The following is a 25,000-nucleotide window of genomic DNA, read 5'->3' as shown; positions in this document are numbered from 1 at the left end:
ATAGACATGGATCCATATTGGTGATACAGTGCTGATACGTGTGGCCTGTGCTCTCTGACTATAGCAGCTTGAGCAGGACAGACCAGTCAATACGCAAACGCAGACTGGTATTGATTTTTATCGTGTGGTGACCTTGTCTGTTGACGAGGAAAAAAACAACTACATAACACTGAACTTTATCGGCTGAGAACGGGTCTGTGATTGAGGAGGTGGGCTTCTTCGGTGTAGCAGTGCTAGTTTCTAATTTAATTTCTTTCCCAGTCAAGTTTCGTGAACATGGATCATGAGAAGTCAGTAGTGCTTAATTCATGTATTTGCCAGTCTAGTGATGCTCTTCGCATCAATATGATTATTAACACAAAAATAAATAGATGTGTATTTGACTCTTCTTTAAAGTTAAGATGACATTGCTTTAAAGCCATCTTGAAATGTCCGTAAAGTTGGCCATATTCTTTATGTTGCCTTTGTTTCAGAGGTGTGTGCCGACATCAAACCGAGGAAACATGTTACAGTTTTTTCCAATCATTTTCACATTTATTTCAATACACTTAACACATTCAGCATATCAGTAGACTATGTGAACTAAACTGTGGATACTTTTTCCATTGCTTAGATACAAAATGCATTCAATAACCACTTCCTCCGAAATTCATGGATACCAGTCAATGCTCACCACTCCGGCAATTACATACATTTGCCGACATTCAGAATCTCTTTTCAAAACAGTTAACTTTTATTTTAAAACCAGATACAATTAAGATCAGTGTAGATGGAGAGATACTGTAATTTGTCAGACAAATGAAATTATACACTTGAAAAAACACAGATTCAGATTTTGGCTGAAAATGTAGTTTGTTTTTTGCTTCATTTTGTTTGTTTGCAGCCTTGTTACCAACTGTACAAAAGTGTTCAGTACAGTAATATGCATGAATGAAGGAAAAAATATAGATGTAGTTGTCGCTGAAGACATTTCAGCTGTATTACTTACTATTATGTAAGTCATGGGCTATCAATGAGAAAAAATGACCTTCACCTGTCAGTGACTTGCTAGACACACTCAAGTGGTATCTACAGTATTGTGACAAACCAACAAATCAACAATTGTTTGCCTTGCAATACTTGTGGAATATGGGGGATTTTAGGGGTGGATAAGATGTGCTTATGTTTTTTTTCTCTAAATATTCAAGGCAAAGGAGAATGATGCTGTACTGTAAATGTGTTCAAAAGTTCATACAAATGTCACTCTAAATTCAAAGGAAACCACAGATCAGCATTAGGGGTGCAGGCCACTTCTTGTGGTAGCCTCATGTGTTGTTGTATTAGTAACTGTACTGTACTGCATCCATTTTTTTGTACACAGAACATATGACAAGGAGATGTCTTGTAGCATATAGCTGAATTTCATATTCACTTTATTTTATTTTATTTGTATTACAATATGAAGAAGGTCCCATACGTCTTTCTCTTTTGTGGAATGCAACACTAAACTGTGCAAAAATAGAGGATACAGCAACACATAATATATGCATTGTGCAATGCTTCAAGTTTTCTGTGTTGTTAAGTTCATTGTGCATTGAGTGATGAGATAGTTTAATGGAAAAGAGCATATGCTATAGGTCTGGCTAAATAATTTTTTGGGGGTGAAGTATAAAGAATTTTGATGGCTGTAGTGCATTTTGCAACAAAGGTTAATTGATGTGCTGAGGTGTGTGTCTGTAAAGCCCACTGGGTAAAGAGTTTTGAAAAAGTGGACATGGTATTGAGAAGTGTGAAAATGATCGGAAAAACACCGTAAAGACATTATGTACGTTGTACCAATTATGTATGTACCAATTTTGTAAAGTTTATTTGTATAGGTAACTAGATTTTAGAACATCCCCAGTTTCACTTTGATGGTCATGTGAAGAACTGATAAACACACCTGTCGTTCCCACCAGCCACACAAGCTTTTTTCTGTCATTTATGTTTGGGTATCCTGTGAATTCATCAAATATATCTCCTAAATATATCAGTTAGCAAGCTAGCAGGCTTTTTATCAACTGTGCAGTTGTTTTGCCTTACTGTTGCTTTAAGCACAAAAGCATAACAGTACAATATTGTACGCCTAATATGATCACCAACAAGTTTCACAGCCCCTAGTCAAATATTTTGTGATTTTATTCAACCGACTGTGAACTTCATGTTAGGACATGGTCTCAGTGCTATGATGGGTTGCAGTCAGTGCTATGATGGGTTGCACTCAGTGCCGTTCGTTTGGGGTTGCCATGAACTGTGTTACACCGGTCTAGTCTTTGCTCTGGTTAGCTTGTTCTGTCTCATCTAGGCGATTGGCCTGATTGAATGACTGGTTGGTGAAGTCATTGATTTTTTTGTGGTCACATCTGTGAAAGTAGTCCGAGTCAAGGTTGGTCGAATTAGTGTTGGAAGACACCTCACGGATCAGGATGGTACTGCAGTCTGTAATATCATTAAGCAGAAGCCATTTATAGACCTTTAAAAACGCAAAAAGAAGTGCATGGTTATGAATTCAATATACAAAGACTTGAGGTTTTGCATACTAGTTGTAATTGATGGATGGTGTGGTATTTGTGTGGGTGTGTGTTACGTGTTTCTGTGTTTTTGTGTGTGTGTGTGTGTGTGTGTGTGTGTGTGTGTGTGTGTGTGTGTGTGTGTGTGTTGGCAATGCCACCGGGCTTAGGCAGAGCTGGCACAGACAGTGTGCCTGATTCCAGCCCTTATTAGGTCACAGCAGAGTGAGCAGGGGTTGTGCCAGGTGCTCCACAGTAGGCATCCCATGAAGCAGTGTCCCCATGCCCTTCTCCACTGACCACTACTCCAGTACGACCCCATCGTATGGGTTTATCCATGGTGTGTATGTGTGTGTACGTGAGCGAGTGTGTGAGGGCATTTCCTCATACAACTATACTGTAATTCTAAGAAATATGACATGGACATGTACAGACATGTGCCTGATACCCCACCAGGTCAGTCTGCTGGCTTTCACCTCTGCTGGTTTTTTTGTGGAAAATGTTGGGTTTGGGGGCATGAATCAGAGTTCTCATTCCCATTTTATTGACCTTTCCATTCAGCTTGGCATGGCTGTGCTCGCAGCCAGCATTAGCAGAACAAGCCTATCAAATATTTTCAAACAAAGGAGATAAACTCACTCCAGGCCTTTTACAGTTATTTAGTTTCGTTTTCTTAGTAGGAAACTGGATTCTGCTTTAAAATATATATATACAGTATATATATATTTTTTTGCATAACCTTTTTCATCATATAGTCATAAAATACAGCCCTGCAGCATTGAGTGCTGTACAGCTCATAGCCCTAATCTAGATCTCTTCATCACAGCTGCTGAGAGGAAAGAAGAGTGAGAGAGAAAAAGAGAGAGAGGAGGAGGAGCTATGGATGGAGGCAGAGGGGTGGGGTCTTTATGGAGTAGGACATAAGCAAAAAGCTGCAGGGTTGCCATCTGGGACATATGACGTAACGTGTGTGTGTGTGTGTGAGAGAGAGAGAAAAGAGAAAGAGGGAGAAATAGATCATTTTTGTATGTATGCATGTGTGTGAGAGTTTGAGAGAGAGGGAATGAGTCTCTGTGACGTGTCTGCTGCGATTTTCTTCTGTCTCATTATGCTCATAGGTCATAATGTCCTGTAGAGGAAGAGTAGTCATTTCATGGTTCTGACTCTGACGCCCCTGCGTGTGAGGGGCTTTCTTTGCTTTCAGTCCTGTGCAGCATTACATCGGCGTCTATCGGAGGGGGTCAGAATTTGGTTTGCTTTTCCTGCCCCATATAATGGCACTGGAGAGAGTAGCATCAACGTGCACAAGCAAACACTTTTCCTGGGTTGTTGTCATGGAGACCGATCCTTTGTGTCCCATCTCAAAAAAACAGAAAAGGAGGTCATCTCTCTTCAGTGGGCATGCGAGAGGAGAGGAGAGGAGAGGAGAGTAGAGGAGAGGCTGAGGTAGAGTTAGGGCTTTTACGGCAGGAAACTGCCCCCTGTAAATCTTCACATCCGCTGCACCGACGGACACTCGGGCCCTTCAGCAGCAGACAAAGCGGAGCTGCCCAACAAATCACTCCCCCCGGCGCATTGTGAGCAGGACACTTTATCTGCACACCAATTATGCTCGCGCCCGACACACCTCACACTAACATTCACCAGCGTGTTTACCCCGCGCATCACCAAGGTGACCAGCACCCCCCTGTCCCTATCGGCTCTGCGCTCCCCTCCCTTCCTCTCCCCTCTGTCACGCAGCATGGTTTGGTTGTGGCTCTGAAGGCGTTGATGAAGCAGGTTCGGTTGGCCCGGCTGATGGTTGGGTGATTAGGCTCTCATGCAGCGGTGTCAAATGAAATCATGGCATTCATGAAAACAGCACAGAACAGATGCTGATGCAAATGTTAAATAAATGCCAGGTTTGCCAGATTTTCAGAATTAGTCAGGTGTCTTTGATGCCAAAGAACAGACAGTAAATGAGCTGAGGAGACAATAAAGGGTATGTTGAGAGTGAGATGGAGACAACAAAAAAATGTCTGTTAATTTTCAATTTCTCATTTTTGTTTTTTCATCCTCCTCCCTTTTGTGTTGCCCGCAGTGAGTCTGTCTGCTTCCTACCACCATCTAGTGTTACCTCACGTGAAACAACACCTTCAACCTGAATTTAATTAGGATGACATCATTCACACACTCACAGGCGCCAGCTAAATATAAGTACCGATTCAGAACATCTCTTTTCTTTAGGCATCAATTCTGCACGATTCTGGTTCTCATCCCCTTTTCTCTGTCATTCTCTCCTATTCTTTCGTCTCTTCCTTTCTCTCTTGTGTTTCTTTGCCCCTTGCAATTAGCATACCTAGCTTGGCACTGGCTAGCATTCCTTGGAATTGTTTGTCCTCTTGTGTTTGTCCTGTGCAGAATACATGGGCATTTCCAAGGGTATAACACAGGGTCAAGTGAAGGGGTGGAGTCCTATCTGTCAATCAAAGGAGGCCAGTTGTCGCGGTGGTGCTCAGGGCATGTTAGCTGCAGTGTGCTGTTGGTTGTCGTGGCAGTTCAGAGGGTCATTATTCCTCTGTGATTCAAATGAGTTCAAAGGCCAACAGCTTGCTGCTTGATGGAAGGGGAGCAGAGTGAGAGGCCCTCTTAGAATAACACTGAGGCATTGCATGCACTTCACATGGGTCAGATATGATCCTCCTGCCAGGAGCCTGTTGGCTAGGTTGGCTTAAAGGTTGGGATGGTTTATAAATCAAAGTTATCTTTGATGAGTATTTCTGTTGCCCTTTTTTGAAGGACAGAGAGAGAGAGCTTGGTAAGGTACATGATATTAGGAAATTGGGTATTAGGAAAAAAAAAAGCCTTAGCCCTGTTTACAAACTTGTTACACACTTGTTCATCATTTGTTCCTCTGAAGTGTCCGTGGGGTAGAATGACACCAATTCATGAAGACTAAATCTTTGATGATCTTGTTCCATAAAACTGAAGGGGACTTGAAGCCGTTGTGACAATTTAAGTAGATTTCTTGTGAATACACCTTATGGTGGTTGACACACACACATATTCTCACATATCCTCACACACAGAGCCCCGCTCTTAAAGAAAAATGCTCCCAGCATGTGTGTGCATGTCCTTCTCTTTAATCATGAGTGTACCTTCTAACACTCGTTAATCACAAATACACAGTTGTATAACTTCAGGTGAGTGTCCTTCACATGGTCTGCTTTGGATTTGCATGGGTCTACTTTTACAGTCTCCCATACGTCCAGACTGTCAAGCAAGGCCTGGTTTGTGTCGTTTTCAGAAGTAATGACATTTTTCAGTTGCACTGGTTTGTAATTGGATGTTAATCACAATGTAATGTAAACTCTTGTTCTGTTCATGCAGTGTAGGCGTTGTGTTTCTGTGAGCTTAACATGTGATTGATGATGTGTGGTGTAAAGCTTGTGCCATAAACATATAACTGAGATTCTGACTCTACCACACATAACACAACTTTGTTTCAAAGCTCAGGAGATCTTTCACATAGAGTATGTATGAGGAATAAGATCAAATAGGGAATTTTGAGTTGAGAGTTAAGAGTTAAGAACCTCCTTGTAAGGATTGGGTACCACAGATTCCCACACTCAAGGAAAGGCTTCATATCAGGATTTTCCCGGTAACATCACTGACCTATATGGATGCTGATTTAAAATGATGTCTGAACTCCGTAAGGCCTCTTGTTTCTCCCACGTAGGCAGAAAAGTTCTCTCTCTCTCTCTCTCTCTCTCTCTCTCTCTCTCTCTTTCTCTCCCTCGGCTGCCTCCCTCCTCTCCTTTTCTCGCAGTCTCTCACTATCTAAAACTTTGCAATTTTGGTCCGAAGTCTCTCTTTTTTTTTTTGCTCAACTCCTCTGTGATTGTGTCAGTCTCCGGCAGCAGACCAGCTCAGAGAACTCATCCTAGTTAAGTTGCCTTTTGATGAGATGACACCCCAGAGAGAGGCGCCTGCCCGTCAGCGGTGGGCGGTAGAATGTGGGGACAGGATGCGTTTGGATGGGGCTGAGAGGCGGTGCAGGGTAGGGGCCCGAATACAAGCCAGACGCTGCTGCACATCAGAGCCTCAGTGTCACATTGAACCGAGCGTGAACCCAAGGCAGGAGACAGAGACAGAGAGAGAGAGAGGGAGAGAAGAGAGGTATAGAGAGAGAGAAGAGAGGGATAGAGTAAGGGGTAGAAAGAGCAAGAGATAACGTTTGAAGAGAGCGAGGAGGGAGGGAGGGAGGGGGGAAGGAGACGGGCGGAGTGAGACAAAGATAAGGCAGTCATTGTGTTCAGGAATCAGGAGTGGTGGCGGCGGCGGCGGCTACGACAGAGCTCCTTCCAAGCGTTAGTGCTGCCAAAGCAAAACGTTCCCCTGGATTTGGGGTGCCATTTCATGCTAACGCTTTGCCCGAAAATTGCCCTCATATCCGTCCCGCCATGCACTGCATACTGCATGCACACACACACGAACACACACACACACACACACACACACACACACACACACACACACACACACACACATCGACAGAAAACACACACTCACACAAACACACATACACATCGACAGACACACACACTCACACACTCACACACACACACACCCACAAAAGGCAAGAAAAAAAGCTGTCGTATTGAATCCCATGGTTAGTCTTACCTGTAATTTGCTTTTCTCAAGGGTCTGAAATCAGCCTATTTCCCTAACCCTGCCTGCACAGTGCTCACAGTGGAAGCAGTGGAAGCAGTACAAAGGACAGCTCTAGGAGGTGCAGAGTGGTTGTAGGTCTCAGGAGCCATTTCGCCAGTGGGATGTGGGAATCGGGATGCTGTTGCAGGTCATTGGGAGTCCATCTTAACCAAGTGTCTAAGGGCTGTGTCCTTATTAGCCAGTATCAGGTGGGCGGATCAGTCTGTCTGTTTACAGTGGCTCTGTCAACTGTTGCATCAGTGACTGGGCTCCAACCATAAGTGTGTTGCTGTGTTAGAAAGAGGAGGCGTGTGTGTGTGTGTGTGTGTGTTTGAGCGTGTGTGTGCTAAGTGTATCAGCTAACCCCAACTGGGTGTGGATGTTCCACCTCTGTCGTCTCACTCCGGGGGTCTCTCTCTGCCTTACCTCACGCTTCCCGCTTTCTCTCTTTCATTTTCAATTCATCCTCATTTCTGACTTCTGTCCATCTCCTCCGTGCCCCTATTCTATTTGCTTTACATTTTCCGCATTTCTCCTTTGCAGTCATTCTCCTCCTCTTTTCTCCACCTTTATTCTCTCCTCTCTCTCCTCTCCCTATCCCCCCCCTCTTCTCCCCTCCTTCTTCCTTGTTCCTCTGTTCTCCTCCTGTCATGCTCCTCCTCCTCCTTCTCCTGCTCGCCAGATGACGTCACTTCTTTGGTGCTAACAATGCTAACAGCTAGCACAAAGGCGAGAGCTAGCTTGGCTCGGCGGAGGTGTGACGGCGGTTGGGTCATAAACACAGTCACCGCTCACAAACGCGCACACCTGATGCATACACAGATCGTATACCCTCTGTCTTCTCTGTTCTTAGCATAGCATCTCATTTACCATTTTATGTTTCCTCTGTCATTTCCTCCCTCCATCTCTCTCTCTCTCTCTCTCTCTCTCTCTCTCTCTCTTTTTTCCTTCTCTGTTGTAACCTCAGTAATTAAGCCTGCGCTTTCATTCCTTCTGCTTGCCCCATAGAGAGGTTGTTTAGGGGCTCTCTCCGTCTTTAATTAGATAACAAAAGAGGACCCCGCCTGCCCCACCCCACACACACACACACACACACACACGCAACCCACTCTTAGCATCTCTTCTGTCAGAGAGACACAATAAAAGAGGGAAAGAGGGAGAACGAGAGAGAGAGGAGAGAGGGATGAGATGTGGTGCTTGTGGTGTGTGTGTGTGGAGTGGCCGTGGGGGGGGGGGGGGGGGGGGGGGGCTGAGGGAAGTGGGTATAGCGGTTTAGTTTTGCTGAGTCTAGCAGCCAACGTGCCATCCTCAATTTTTCATTAACACGATTGAGTAAGAAGGAAGAAGTGGTGGAATTAAAAGGGGGGGGGGGGGGGGGTGTGTGTAACAAGCGGGCGAGGAACAAGAGGGAGCATCTGGGATGCGTTGTCATGACAACAAGTTTAGCAGGCCGCCCACTAGCTTGCCTGTGTGTGTGTTGTGTGTGTATGTGTGTGTGTGTTTGAGGTGGGAGAGAGAGGGCGATAGAGAGATTCTTTGTGTGTGTGTGTGTGTGTGTGTGTGTGTGTCTTGTGTGTGTGTCAACAGGCAATAATGGGTGGGTGCTTAGAAAAAACGGTGCATGGTGAGCCTGAACGTGATTGGTCACACCTCTCTTGTCTTTGTGTGGACAAGAGCATGCTGGGAAAGAGCCCAGAGGAAATACTGTGCTTTTTCAAAGGCTGCAGCCGAGGAGCTGTTTCTCAGTCTGCTGGGATTCAGACCTGGAAGGGCTGAGAGAGGGGCTGAGGTACTGAATATCTTATTTTCTCTCTCTCTCTCTCTCTCTCTCTCTGTCTCTCTCTCTCTCTCTCTCTCTGTCTCTCTGTCTCTCGTTCTCTCCCTTTTCTCCCTCCCCTGTCACGCAGCCTCTCCTGCTCTGGTTCGCTCTGCACGCTGCTAGTTTGGTGTGAGCAGCCGTCATACGATGTCACGTGACATGATGGATGATGAGGTATTACTTTGAGGTGGCGTGTTTGAAGTATACAGTAGGGGTGGGGACAGAAAGCATCTATTTCCAGACGTAATTGTCAACCAGAGTGATATATTTACTATTACATGGGTTTTTCTGTGAATAAAAAACAGTTTTTTTTTCTTCCTCCTCCACGCTGTCTTTTTGTAGATGATGTGCCTGAAGAAATCTGGTCCAGCAGATAGCAGCCAATAGTGTCATCTTTGTTAGAAATGCTATTTGCATGTTCCTTTGCGTATATCTCTTTATATGAGTAAAACTTCTAATAATGCACTACTTTCCATAGAGCTTCAACAGTGTTAATCCTTCAGTTCTGTGTGTGTGAGTGAGTGCCGGAGGAAGGACTCGAGGTTCAGTGGCTGGTCAGACCTCCGTTGAGAGAACTGTTGGAACAGTCTGCGGTGTTCTGGATCCTTTCCGTCTAGACAGCATGGATACATTTTAGATCGCTGCAAATGCTGACATTAATTTATTTTGGTTTGTCTCAAGCCAACAGGGTCAGAAGGATTTCTGAAACAAGAAACTTATTTTTGCCTTCGCGACTCACTCACTGCCTCTGCCCCTGAGATGTCAATGTGTCTTTGAGATATTATAAAAGTGGTTACGTCAGGTTTTTCTGGCAGACTGATGTCATCTCTTTCTTACCGCATGGGCTGAAGAACTGGTTCATTTTTATTTTTTAAGTTTCTTTTTTTTTCACGTGTAATATACTTGGTATATACTTGGTAATAAATATGCGGCAGTGCAGTAGAAATTTTAATCTTCGTAAATACTGTCGCTTGTTTATATCATTAATGATTCGTCAGAGGGAGAGGCAAGGTGAAAGGTTTGACTTTTTTCTCATGACTTCTTTCTTTGGGCAGTCGGGCATGTGGGTTATCACCACATGCAAGCTCTGGACTCCCGGGTCACCTCCTGGTAAAGTATATCAGACTCCAGTAGGAATGATTTGTGAAGGCTGAAGAAGCAGAGGATCTTAAAGCTTGTCATGGCATATCATTGCCCTCATTAATTTACATTCCTGGCTTTTTTTAACGGTTACCATGTTGACTAATTGAATACATAACTATTATCATCTGTGAGGAGTACACCTCCAAAATATTTTAATTTTCTAAAAAACTGCGTTGTGCTCACCTTCTCATTGTGTGCATGTTACTTAGGCGGGCTAAAATCTTCGCCCAGCATATTATAACTTCAGGCGTCAGACTAATGGTTGGTTATCTCGCTATCTCGACGTTCATGTTAATAACACAGAGTCACTTTGCATCTCTATGTCCTCGCCTGTCCATAGATAGAAAAAGACCTTGACTGTATGAGTCTGGCTCTTCACAATGAGGCAAGAGCAAAGACATTCTTAGAAAATGGACAGTGGTTTATGAGCAGAGATTGAGGTTATGTATGCGTGTTATACGTGTGATCTTTTGTAAGCGCATACCTTGATGGCCACAGTAGTACTATGGTGGTAATTTGTGGTAGTTTTAGTGAATGATTGTATATGCAGTTGTAGTGTATGTGGTTGTGTGTGCGTGTTTCGTCGCTTCGGTAAAGGGGTCTGTTGTTTGTTCAGGCAGTGGTGTGTGTGTGTGTGTGTGTGTGTGTGTGTGTGCGTTCCTGCATACGTGTGTGTGTGTGTGTGTGTGTGTGTGTGTTTGTGTGGAGGAGGCAGTGGTGTGGAGCAGGAGGCTGAGAGGACAGCGGTGAGCAATGGCTCTCTGACAGCCTGCCAGCCGGGTGGGCAGGCACTCGCTCGCTCGCTCCCTCCATGTGGATGATGTCACCCTCCCTCCCCGCATCCTGCAGTGCTGATAGTGGCGCGCTGGACCTGCACTCCAGCTCTGCTGAGTTTCATCTCCCTGCTGAAGAGACAGTTTCCACAGAAATGTCTGTAGCCCAGCGCAGCGCTAAGCTGCAATGCTGCTTTTATGCAGATCTGTCTGAATTGTATATGCAAAAGACTGTAGAGGTTATGGGGATTATTAGATTTTGATAAAGCAGAATTGTTGAAAATCGTGTTTGTTATGTTGAATGATGGAGCTATTGATGCATCACCTTCCTGACCTATGTGAGTTTTTATGAATTGTTAGTTTTGCCTTATCAGAAGAGGTTAGAGCCCTTATTGTTATTAAAACTCTAGCATCTATTATCAATTATTCATTTTGCTAATCATTCTTACCTGACACCTCACTGACACAAACATCACTGACACAAACATCACTGAACAGCTTAGACCATCTTTCAACCAAAGGCTTTGTCTAAATGTTGGTCATTTAACATTACCATGCTGTGGTCAACAGCAGGCAGCTGTGAGTTGCGAGTAGCTATGAGTGTGTGTCAGAGTGAAATATAAACTGACAATATGATTCTTTTCTACAATGGAACTTTCCGAGAATCGTTATGTTCTGCAAGCCATACCCATTCAGCCCTACTGACTTACTCTCAGGAGAGTGCCGCAGACTAGACTAAGACTCTTAATATTTATGTAGTATTATTGTATTATTTCACCCCCACATGAAAAAAAATACCACAAAAAAGAGAGAGAGAGAGAGAGAGAGAGAGATTGAGAGATAGAGCGCATAACATTTGCCCTTCAGGACAAGGTCAGGCTGTACTCCAGTTGTTTTGCAGTGATTGCAATCTAGCAGCATGGAGGTTGATTCAATAAAACAATAGTGAGGAGGGTAATATAATCTTTGAAGAGAAGTGCATTTAGTGAGGGGTATGTGAGTGTAAATGGGATCAATGTGACATGGGGAGCTGCCTACCAAAGCACAGGGGGGGCTTTACGCTGAGTCGACACAGCCAGGGGGGTCAGAGCAGGCCCTTTGCTGTGGGAGGAGGAAGGTTCAAGACATGCACACACACACACACACACACACACACACACACACACACACACACACACACACACACACACACACACACACACACACACACACACACACACACACACACACACACACACACACACAGAGGTTCCTTTTCACCTACTACATCTTTGAATGTGGTGTCTCTTAAGGCTTACTCTATCCATTCTATATGGTCCCTGTGTTGTTTGTCCTGCAGGATGTCTGCTCTTCTGTGCCCGCTCCATCTCTATCTATAAAGCTCCTGCTAAGAAAAAAGAATAATCTAGATGCTTCTGTACTAAACGATTGCCATCTCCAATCTACCATTTGTTGATTGATGATTTCATGCCAACTAATTTCAAATAGTTGCTTTGACAACTTTTTTGTCAGGTTGGCGTGTCAACCAGAGCCCTGTAACTATAACACATCTAACTTGTCAGTGTAACTGTAATTAAGGTGTTAAGTGACATTTTCAATACCAATACAGGCAAAACATCAGCCCTAGTGCAGCCTCTGACACTGATTAAAATATCCTACTACACAGACTGGAACATTGGACTGGACTTTCACGTTTGGTAATCTAGTTGCTCAGTTCATACTGTCATTGGAAAATACGTCCCAACACCGATGTGCATCCGAAACCTGTGATGTCATCTAGGGATAGTCTTTATGACCTTTATTATTCAACCATTAGATGCTCCCGCTTGGACACATCTATAAAGGCAATAACATTTCTTATTTTAGCTATTCTGATGACACCCAAAGTTACTTAGCCCACTTACTTAGTTACTATAGAATCTCTTCATCAATGCAGTGATGAAATTAACAGTTAACAGTATAATGAATAGGGGTGGGAATTGGCAAAAATTTGACGATTCGATATTATTGCGATATTTGGGCCACGATTCAATATTATTGCGATTCTCAATATATTGCGATACAGCAAGTATTGCGATTCGATTCTGCGATATATTGCGATTCATGTTCCCCATATTATTCAAAGACATTGCAAAAAAAGAGGAAAAAAAGACTGCTCAACTCACTTCAAATGGCACATTTAATTATGTGAACAACAGTGCAAAAACTTAGGAGGGTAGTGCAAAACTTTGTCCTTGAACGTTCAGGACACAGGACCGTTGTAATTATTTCGGAATAGGTGACCTCTCACATGAACGCTGAGCTCCCAGCACATAAATTAAAATTATTTAAGTACAATAGAGTAACACAAAGCAGACTTAATAGAGTAACATAAACCTTAGAATACTCATATAAATAAGAGTAACTCAGTGCTTCAATCAACTTGAGAAAAATAAACAAAAATGTGAACTGCTAGAGTCCAGTCTAGTTGGCTGCAAGGTCATGAACCAAAATGTTAAATTCATTTTGGAATGTTGGCATTTTTGCTCAGAAAAAGCAGTTGGTCAACATGCTCAGATGTTAAAGTGCTCCTCTGGGCTGTGACTATATCCCCTGCAGTGGAGAACACCCTTTCAGCAGACACACTTGTGCCTGGAATGCTCAGGTATCTTTTGGCGAGTTTGGCCAGGAAAGGATACATTTTCTCATGAGCTTTCCACCAGTTGAGAGGGTTTTCTTCAAGTGGCAGTGGAGAAGCCTCCTGGTATCTCTTCACTTCCTCTTCAGCTTGGGAAAATGCTGACTTCAGTGGGGCTGTGGTAGAAAATGTTTCTCCCAGTAAATCAGCTAGCCCAGATCTTCTTTTAGGTTGTGGCTCTTCAAGCACCTCAAGATCCTGTCCATCCATTTCTATTCCAGAGGCACTGCTGGTCTCTTCTTGCCTAATAGTGGGCTGTAGAGAAACATTTGATGTTAAAAGAAAAAACATCTCAGGTTTGGAATAGCTGTGGAATGCTCAATGCAATTAAAACAGATGTAAGAAAATAACCCAAAGTAGCCAGATGAACATAGGCTTGGTTTTAATAAATAAATAATAAATCATTTGTAAACTCCTTTATGATATTTTAAAATAATAACTAAATAATAAACTAGTAGTTCATTAAAGCCTACCTGAAGGCTGGCTGCCTCCACAACCAGTTTGGAATATGTGGCACTGATGTCATCTGTGGTCAGGAAAGGCAGTGACTTAAATCGTGGATCCAGGGCCGATGCTGTGTGGAGGGTGTTTTTCTCCTCAACAGTGCTATATCTCTTCTGCAGATCTTGATTTATTGCCTGTTTGATGTCCCTCACAATTGGTTTGTCCCCCATTGCCTGATGTGTGTCATTTAGCAGCTTTGCATGCACTGGAGCAATGATGGACAAAGTGGGATTCTTCTCCTCTGAAACTATTTTTGTGGCTACAAACATCGGTCGAAGTGCCTGCATTATGTCCTCAGCGTCTGTAATGTCATTTTCGTTGAGGGTGCAAATATCACTTCCTGACCGCCTGACGTCAGAGGACAACAGAGCAGCACAGATCGCTGGTTGTTGTTCCAAGAAACGCTGAAGCATTTCGTAGCCACTGTTCCAACGAGTCACAACATCGGTCTTCAGCTTGTGAGTGGGGAGGTCCAGGAGCTTTTGTTTTTGTTGCAACATGGAGTTGGCGATTGTACTGCGGTGGAAAAAAGTGGTTATTCTCCGGACTCTTCCCAGTAACCTAGCGACAGCAGGCAGCTTAAGTGCGCGCTGTGAGGCGAGGTTGAGGGTATGGGCAAAACATTTCACGTGAAGGTAGCCCCCGACCTGCGCAGCCACTACCATGTTGGACGCATTGTCCGTTACCAAAACAATCGGCTTGTTAGAGATGCCCCACTCTTCGGTTGCCGTTTTCAGCACCTCAGCCACATTAGCCCCGGTATGACTCTCATGCATCGCCCTGGTTTGAAGAACATGAGCTAAAAGCTGCCATTCATCCGTGATGTGATGCGCCGTTATGGTCATGTAGGATTCAGTAGCTCTTGATGACCAACCGTCACAAGTTATAGCAACTCCTTCGGCTAAACTTAAAGTTCCATTTACCTCCTCTTTGACTTCGCTGTAGAGTTTGGGGATGGCAGTGTCGGTAAAATATTTACGTGAGGGGATCACATACCTGGGCTCCAGTATGCCTAGCAGATTCTGGAAACCTTCATTCTCCACCACACTGTAAGGCTGTAAGTCTTTGGGGATGAAGTAGGCTATTGCCTCAGTGATTTTCTTTGCCCTTTCGGAGTTTTGAGGTAACTTTATCACTTTAGTTTGGTCCAAGGTGCGTTGATTTGCGGGTAGGACAACTTTGGGTCGTTCCTCATGAGGGGTCGCTATCGCTAACTCTAAATGGTACCTTGTGAGATGCACTCTCAAATTCGTCGTATTTCCACAATACTTAATTTTCATCCGGCACTCTTTGCAGATGGCAAACTGCATGTCAAGGTCTTTACTAGTATTACATTTTCGATAAAAACCGAAATGTAGCCACACTTTCGACTTAAAAGAAGACGGAGCTTCGTGTACAATCGGTTGAGATGGTGAAGCCATTTTCATTTAAATTTGTTGAATGCAAGGTAACAAAGCACCACCTAATTTGTTGTTTAATGCACGTCATCAAAGCACCGCAACAAGCGCCACCTTGTGGTTGTAATATGGAAATGTAATATTATCAGAGTAAAGTCAGAGAAAACCAATGGAGAAAACCCGAAAGTAAAACACATAATTATATAATTAAATATCGCAATACGTTGCGCTACTGTATCGATATAATTGCGAACGCAAAATATCGCGATACTGAAGTGAATCGATTTTTTCCCCCACCACTAATAATGAATTAATAAAGGTATACAAATGTTCTTCCTTTTTAGTCTTGTTTTTCTCCGTTCTTTTATCTGCTAATAAACTTGCCTTACATCATCTTTTATCTGGGAACATAAATGCTTTTTCGCACTATTTACTGTAAACTCCATGGCTACATCATGTGTTGAACTTTTCAGTCCGATAAAACCTTTAAAGTTCAAAGTTAGGATCCACTCGCATTGCAACTTTATGAAAGAGGGATTGAGTTAACTCTGTTTTTTCTCTCTCTCTCTCCCTCGCTCTCTCTCTCTCTCTCTTTCTCTCTCTCTTTCTCTCTCCTCCCTATAGGTGATGTGTCTCCCATCAGTATGTCACCTATCAGCCAGTCCCAGTTCATTCCGCTGGGGGAGATCCTGTGTCTGGCCATCTCAGCCATGAACTCGGCCCGCAAGCCCGTCACTCAGGATGCGCTCATGGAACATCTCGCCACCTGCTTCCCAGGTAATCAGCTTCTCTCCCTCCGATGGCCGGACACACGGCATGAACATGGCAGGGTATCCTGCTTATTTGGGACCATGGCAGGTTATTTTAAGTCTGGGGTCATTTCAGAGGGGTCAGACTCAGATGACTGTGTAGGCTGTCGGGAGACAATTGTGGTGCAGTTTGGCTCGAACGTCCAATGTGTAATGACCCAAAAACAAAGAAGGCTTTGTTAACATTCACAGCATGTCAGCATCAGTTCAAGTTATGGGTCTCTTTGAGGGCTACAAACAGGCCAATATCACTCGCTACCCAATAGACCTGAAAACGGCATTGTTTGCAACAGACAAAATGGACATAGTTTACCTGTGCATGTGGATGGGGAGGATTAGACAGTTGACTGTTGAGTCAGTCCCATGCTATGTGAAGGTGGAGATCAAAGTAGCGGCAGTGATTCAAGCTCCTTTTGTGTATAATATGCAGTGGTGCACTTGTCATAATGGAGAGCAGGTTACAGAGGAAAAGCCTGTAGGTGTAACCAGCAGTAGCCACCATCCACAACCAAAGCCTAACCAGTTATCTCCCGTCATGCGACTCAGGTTCGAGTGATAAAGGCACGTTTTCAACTTTGTTTAGGAAGTGGGTGTACACATTTCCCAGCAAAACAGTAAAAAATTGACCTTGCCATATCATATGTCCATGTGGAAGAAGCTTTGAGTTTTTGGGTAAACACAAAAAGTGTACTAATACAGATGGTCTTTTATTAAAAAAACCTTTCCAGCTATCCCTATATTGGAAGATGTGTCAAAAATGTCCCATATATCCAAGAACAGGGCAACGTAATCACATATACCATCAGACACAAATATGCTCAAACAGATATTAAGGATCCACAAAGTGCTCACGTTATGAATGCCTTTATGCTCATATAACTTGTTTTATTGCTCTGCAGTGGTTGTCTGCGTCATACTTGAAAGCTTACTTCATTGCCAACTTTGTTTCCTGTATTCAAAGTGCCAGTGCTTGTTGGCAACCTTCTCCTCACTGAGACACAATCGCTGACACTGCTTCTGTATCTCAGTGATGTCATTCTGGAGCTGTCCATGTAGGCGCCTGAGTACAATAGCAGAGTCGTCTAGGAGTTTTAGAGATGTGTCAAACAGCTCTCTTTTTTTCTTCAGACTGTTTTTCCCCTTCCCCTTTATTTTTATTTTTTTTTTGCAACACAATTCCCAGGTGGGATGGTATTTATGAGATGGGACACGGAGTGTGACGGCCGATAGTAAATCAGAAGCATTGTTATAATAAAATATGACATTTAGAGAATTGCGGCTCTCTGATGACACACACTCACACACACACACACACACACTCACACACACACACACACAAACACTATCCAAACACAAGCACACAAAGACGTAAATTAACGAACACTCACTCCCAGGTCTTAATACGGTAAATACATTACGTACATACATGGGTCAGTGACAAATAAGGGTTGGCAAGATGCCAATTAAAAAATATGTTTTAAACCTGTTAAAACAACATGTCCAAGGACTGTTAGAATGTATATTTTGCATTTCTGTTGGTTTCATAGTATTTTATATGACATTTCTACCATTTTTCACAAAATACGGAACTAATGGTTTTTGTGAAAAATACTGGTTACGCCAATTGACATTAATCGGTTACACCAAATGACCATACTGCTTCTACAGCCAAAGAGCAAGCAATTGACACAGAAAAACAAATAAGTAATCGCCAAGGTAAAATGAATTAGATGTTTTAATATATTCTCATGTTATTTTTCATATTACATTAAAAACATTAACCAAAACAGTGAAGAAACAGGACCAAACTGATCAGTTGATGCAATACTCTGAGGAGGGCCGTCATCCGCTGACAGATTTAGTGAAAGAGTCAGGTTCAGCATGTCTGTACTACCTTTCCTGTCTTTTGGCTAGGCCATTGACTGAATGCCTACCAGATATGAGGCATACCAGCCTATGGCAAGCCACTTTTTCTTTGGTTGAAAGTGGCATCTGTTAGGGGACAAGAGGATAGAAAGCTTATTGTTTGCATTTACATTATGTCCAGATCTACAGTGGTGGCCAAAATTATTAGAACACTAGACATTTTTAAGAGTTTTCAGTTGTTTTTTGTAGAATTTGCCATTAAAATACCCTAAAAACTAATTCAATATCTACAAAGTCATCATTATGCTCTAAAAACCATAGAATAGAGCCATCATAATGAGATTTAGGTCATTTTCCGTACAAAAACAAGCTAGGCCTATTTCACTGTCAATGTCACACAATCATGTTCCTGCACAGAAGAAGCCCAATTACTTGTGTAATCATTGTCAGGTGTTATTGTGGTTAAATTGATGGTGATGCAAGAGTCTTAGGACACAGCTTGGCGATTCTTTTGAATGTACAAGGCCTATCCTGCTCATTAAGTGATTGGTAACATCAGGGTTCTGTCACTGAGGCCACACCACCAAATGGTATAGATCCAAAGCCTCTAGAAGCAGTCTTGAAGCACATGTTGCTCTTTGAACATGGCTAAGGTGAAGAAGGAGCTAACGAGTGAGCAACGGGTTCGAATAAAGGCTTTTTTTGATGCTGGCTGGAGTTACTGCCCCATAGCCAAGGACTTGAGATGCAGTCCAAGCACTGTAAAGTACACTTTAGACCACCATGGCACCAGAACCGAAAGGGGAGAGGTTTCAAAAAGGAACTCAGACACACAAGTGAAGCATCTCAAAATTCTTCAGGACTGAAGAAAGACTTTACAAGAACTGTGTGACGAGATAAACATCACAATGACTAATGTTGCAACAGTGTCATCAAGAACTGTCCGCCAGAAACTGGGAGAAGAAGGACTTTTTGGCAGAATAACAGCAAAGAAACATTACTGAAAGAGAACAATTGAGTGTAATGCCTGAAATTTGTAAAATACAAGAAACGGACAAAGAAAGATTGGTTTAAGTGTTGTGTACTGATGAGTCCAGGTTTGAATAGTTTGGCAAGAAGCAAAGCGTGTATGTTCCACGAAGTGAGGGGGAGAGATTAGTGTCTCTTGCCAACAGTTAAACAAGGAGGGGGTAGTATCATAGTGTGGGGTGTAATTTAAGCCTCAGGAACAGGTGACTTTGGCTAAATTAATGGCATCATGGATACAAAAGCATACCACAACATTCTGGTGAGGCACGGAGTTCCTTCTTGGAGACGTCGAATTGGGCCTGGATTTATTTTCCAAGAGGACAATGACCCTAAACATTATTTTAACTTTTGCCGGATCTACCGGCGACAAGGAATCTGCTGGAACATTGAAAATTATGGACCGGCCCATTCAAAGTCCGGACTTCAAACCAATCAAGCAAATTCGGGGCAAGTTGGAAAATAAACTCGACAGATCTATTGTAAATTCCAAGGAAAACCTTTGGCTTGAGTTGCAGAAGGCATGGGATAACATTATTGTTGAAGTTCTCAAGAAATATATTGACTCTATGCCAGAGAGATGTGCTGCTGTAATTGATGCAAAAGGTGGACGTACCACATATTCAAGTTAAAAGTGGATAAAAACAGTAGGACTCACTTCATCAGATATTTGTTGTGCTCAGAACATCCATCTGCATGTTTCATGAACATTATGAATTTAAATCATGTTTTGGAGGCAAAAAAATGGCAATTATTCTCAGATCTGTCAGGTGTTCTAATAATTTTGGCCACCACTGTATATAAAAATTCTGTCTCCTTACATACAATATATTATAGAAATGTGAATTTAAATGTATGAATGATTGAACAAATAAATAATTAAATAAATAAATAAATAATTCATTAAATAAATAAATAAATAAATACAACTAAACATACAAAAAAATGTATCTATCAATAAACAAAACAAAAAATTACATTTAAACCTGCTGTTAATATTGAACAGTAGGAGTCACTATTTCAACTATAAGAAAATGTATAATCAGGATCACAAATAAAGCTTTTGGCCCTAAATTGATCAAATCGGCCTCAAACAGGAAGATGTCAAATGGTGTAACCGGTTACACCATTTGACATTTCAATTTAAAACCAAAATCTGCAGGCATTATTTAGGATGACTATGTCAACACTTAACATCAGTGTGAATATTTAAAGACATATTTTACATTTAATAGAGTCACTTTGATTATTGTGGTTTATTTATATTTTTACTGAGGTCATACCACTTGGCATGTCACCTGACCATGGCTGAAAAACGCTTAATAAGGCAAATTTTAGAGAGAGTACTAACCTTGACATAGCAGTTAGGTTCTTCAGGGGTCTTCTCTGTGACATGATCTTCTGGCACAATATTTAGAAAATGGCTTCTAAAATGCGGTTACACCACTTGACATTTCAAGAGGTTGACTTGGCAGACATGATTCCCCATATTAATTAAAATATTCCGAACAATGATGTTACATAACTATTATTAGTTTTAAAAAGTGCAAGTGTAAGATTATGCCAAAGTATATCAGAGGCTTGTTTGAAGAGAGTTTCAATTTTTTTTAGCAAGTTTTATTACTTGTTACTACGTTTTATGGTTACACCACATTTTTACCATTATTTTCTTAATATTCTCACCAACTTTTAGAATTTGGTCTGGAAGAAAATGATGTTTCAAAGTGATTTGATAGATTATTCTCAAATGTTAACACTTTTAAATGTATTTCATCCTCATGTTCACCAAAAAATGAGCGTCACGACGCACATACATACATACCATATGTACATACATACATGGTACATACATACATACATACATAACATATGTACATACATACATGGTACATACATATGTGGCAGGTGGAGATTCAGGTGATAGGGCAAGGAGCAGACTACGCCACGATGGGACTTACACCCAAAGAATTAGTTATTTTATTCTAATAAGGCACTCAGGTTCATGGATGGATTAGCCAGAGACAGTGGTCCAGTATAAAAAATAAGATTTTATTTGTAAAACTTCAAAAGCACAACCAGCAAAAAGTGCCGGGGTCTCACAGCAAACTGGGGGAAGTCACAGCAAACATTGGGGAGTCACAGCAACCAAATGCACTACACGCCACAGCAAACAACACACACACACACACACACGCACACGCACACGCACACACACACACAGAAAGGGGGAGGGAGGGCTGAAGCTTACCGGTGGGAGGCTAGTGGCTATAGCAATGAGCGTCCGTAGGAATCACCCCAATCACACGTGCCGAGTTCACCCACACACAAACACAGCAAGGGAAATGGCCACACTAGGTGCACACACAGCCACTGCACACTCAAGGGGACCCACCACCACACGGCCACTGCTCCCACAGGCAGCTCCCAGCACCTGAGGATGGGGGAACAGGAGGGGGTTAAACAGAGGTAGTCTATTCGCACCCCAATTGCAATGGCAAGGTGGCTTGTAGACCACCTAATCTGGAGCCGGAGGTAGTACTAGGCTGATGCAAAGGGGTTTAACAATCACACAGTGAGTCAAAACGAGCAACACAAATAAACCAACCAAACAATGTTAATGTAAAACAATAATGAAACAAACATGTCCCACTGAGGGTCAGCTACTTCTAAGATTCCCCGTCAGTGTGGACAAACCAAGGAAAACAAAAAGAGTTCAAACAAAAAGGTTAATCACAAAATAACTTGGCCAATCCCCTTGGCTTTCCACAGCATAGGAAAAGGCCTCCAGACAAGGGTGTAACGAAATAAACAAAGAAATGAATATACAGAGAAAACAATGAGTGAGGGTAACTCAATTACACCGGAATTCACACACATACATCCCCAAACAGGGACTGACGTAAGAGAACACAGTTGAGCGAACTACTGTGCCACAAACTAGCCACCTGCTCACGGGAGCAAGACACAAGTAGTAAGCTAGGTCATAAAGCATCAGACGGCCATAACAAAGAAGATGTAAGCAAAGCAGCAGATGTTCAGCGCCGATGTAGCCGACTGGCGGCCGCACCCCAACTAAATAGCACTCCCTGAAATACACAAAAGATCTATTTAAAACCCGGTCCTACATTAACCACTCAACTAATGATCAATGATGCAACATACCTATGGTTAACGGCGTTGAGTCACGAGAGCCCACTCTGCCGAGGACGGGGCTGCTGTAGCCAGGGAGTTTCTACAACATGAAACATTTCCTATAATCCCACGCTATGATATCAATGTGTAGAAAGACAAAGGGTGCCAGTCATACCTGTGGCGCTATGGTGGAACGGATCACCAAGTCAGACGTCGGATCAATGGACAGGTACGCAAGACAAGCGTTGGGTGCCGATGACGTCACTCGCCAAAAGAAAAGTCCCGGTTTATAAAAGGGCTTAGACAGCGCGGTTGGCTTGCAGTTAACTGCCCAGAGCCACTCACTGCGAAGCAAGCTAAATAGCTGGGAGGAGTAAGCCAGGTAGCTTCAACCTGCTACACATATATACATACATACAAAACAAACAAACAAACATACATACATACATACATACGTACATACGTACATACGTACATACGTACATACGTACATACGTACATACATACATACAGGGGCGGACTGGCCATCGGGAATACCGGGGATATCCCCGGTGGGCCGATGGCCCAATACACCAGCCCATCATAATCATCAACTGGCCCACCGCCATCAGGCCCACTCGCAGCGCATATCAGTATAATATATTTCATAGCTTCTGAAGACAACATTAATCTAGTTTTCTCTAAGACATCCATGAGATGGGAAGCACTGACTGAAATTTATACTCTTACTTACAATCTGTCTTCACACCTATGGTGACTATTTTTCGATTTTTTTTTCGATTTTTTTTTTTTTACGTTACTTCTTAAATGTGTTTTACGGACTTTGATATCTCTATGTTATTAATGAACACCTGAAAATTGGTTCTTACACAGCCGAAGTGTTCTCAGCTGTGCCGATTGAGGTAGGCCTAGAGGATTCTGGGATTCTTACAAGCCCAGCCAGGACACGCAACCGTATTGACGTGTGCAGCAGTGTTGCCAGGTACGCGGTTTTACCGCGGAATTGGGCTTCTTTTGAAGTGTTGCCGCGGGTTAAATTCTCTGTCCGCTGGTTCGCGAAGACCTATTTTGCATGCAAATTATATGAATGCAAATCCATGTTTTAAATCAAATGATTTATTTATACCCAAATCCTACCAGATCAGCACGTACACACACGGGGCATGTGACGCGACGTGGGACACGCGCACATACAGACAAGCACCATGCTCTCAGTCTGCCACGAGACTCCCAGACCCACCGCTAAAAAAAAATAGATATCTACTATCTATCAAGCCGTCATAGCTGATAGCTGCTATACTACTATCTATGTCTAGCTGATATACTACTATCTATCTAGCTGTCACGTTAACACAGTCTGTGCGCGCGAAGCGCGCAAAATTTTTTGAAGGAACAATATTGGGCTGGTTTTTGGGCTGGTTGTATTGGCCATTGGGCTGGTTTTGGGCTGGTTTTGATTGGCCATTGGGCTGGTTTTGTCACACAGACCTGGCAACCCTGGTGTGCAGTCAGCCCTAGCCCTTAACACGGATGAGGCACAGCTTGCTGCTGCCTCTGTCAATCTCTTCCGTCAGTCTGATTTAGTTTTAGGTGTTATTAAATGTCAACTCTAGCCTACATTTTATTTGGAAAACCACTGACTGGTGACAGTGATAAGGTAAGATGTGGCGTTGACCTTGACAAATGTTAGCTTGCTATTCACAGATGAGGTAACGTTCCCTACAGCAAGCCTAGCTAACGGTATGTCTTAAATTGAGACGGTTATGATCTGGTAAAATAAGCAAGCTGTTTTCAACATCGAGATTATCTATTTTAACATGTTAGCTGTAGTCACTTGCTTACAATCGATGAGCAAGCTATCCATGGTGGTAGTTGTAAATAGGGCAATCTTATCATTTCTAATACTGTAACTTGTGTCAAATAAGTTAACCAGCTAGTTTGTTATGCTAAAATCACTGTGTTACACCAACACTTACATTATAAACAATGTTAATATGTTATATAGATTGTTAATATGTTATCTAAAGGTGTTGAATTGGCCAAGTAAAGCTTGCGTTTCACAACACTTATGTTATCTAGATAGATGATTCTGGAATAAAACATGGATAAATGGATACAAAATAAATGAAGGGACATTTATAATGGACAAAAAATTGTGATTAAATATTGTAATAGTTTGACAGCACTAATTTCAAGTATATTTATCTAATACGCTTTGAGTGTACTAACCAATAGGCTTTGTAGTTATACGTATAACCATCTGATCTGATAACCATCTGATCTGATCTGATACTATTCATCTTGCAAACTATACCTACCTTGGAGTGTTACAATAGCCAGTATCATTTAATTCCATGTGTCCATCCAGGCAAATTGGTGGATCCAAATGTTATTAAAAAACAAGCATATATGATGTAATTTCTTTGTAATCAACCAAAATATGGTTAAGTCTATGGGTATTTTTCCCAGTAGGCCACTGACCGATACGTGCAATCCATTGAGTGGGCAATGCGGTGTGTACTGAGTGGGCAGCGCGCTGTGTACTTAGTGGGCCGCGCACCGTGTATTGAGTGGGCCGGTCTGACAGTAACTCCCGGGCCACTTTTTCCCCCCAGTCCGCCCCTGCATACATAC

At 42.6% G+C, this 25,000-nt stretch overlaps 1 protein-coding gene across 1 annotated transcript in view; it reads left to right on the top strand.

Moving 5' to 3' along the window:
• stox2a (storkhead box 2a) overlaps nt 1-25,000 on the top strand; it is a gene marked incomplete at both ends in the record, with an annotated part of 69,712 nt that overhangs the window by 34,612 nt on the left and 10,100 nt on the right. Inside the window, one exon of the mRNA XM_080837823.1 lies at nt 16,158-16,310. Coding sequence (XP_080693949.1) covers nt 16,158-16,310 — 153 coding nt within the window. The remainder of the gene's footprint in view (nt 1-16,157; nt 16,311-25,000) is intronic.

This window comes from Sprattus sprattus (assembly GCF_963457725.1).
Source record: "Sprattus sprattus genome assembly, chromosome: 4".
In the NCBI taxonomy this organism is placed as follows: Eukaryota; Metazoa; Chordata; class Actinopteri; order Clupeiformes; family Clupeidae; genus Sprattus; species Sprattus sprattus.
The sequence above is the reverse complement of the archived record's forward strand: the minus strand, read 5'-3'. Positions and strand labels throughout refer to the sequence as shown.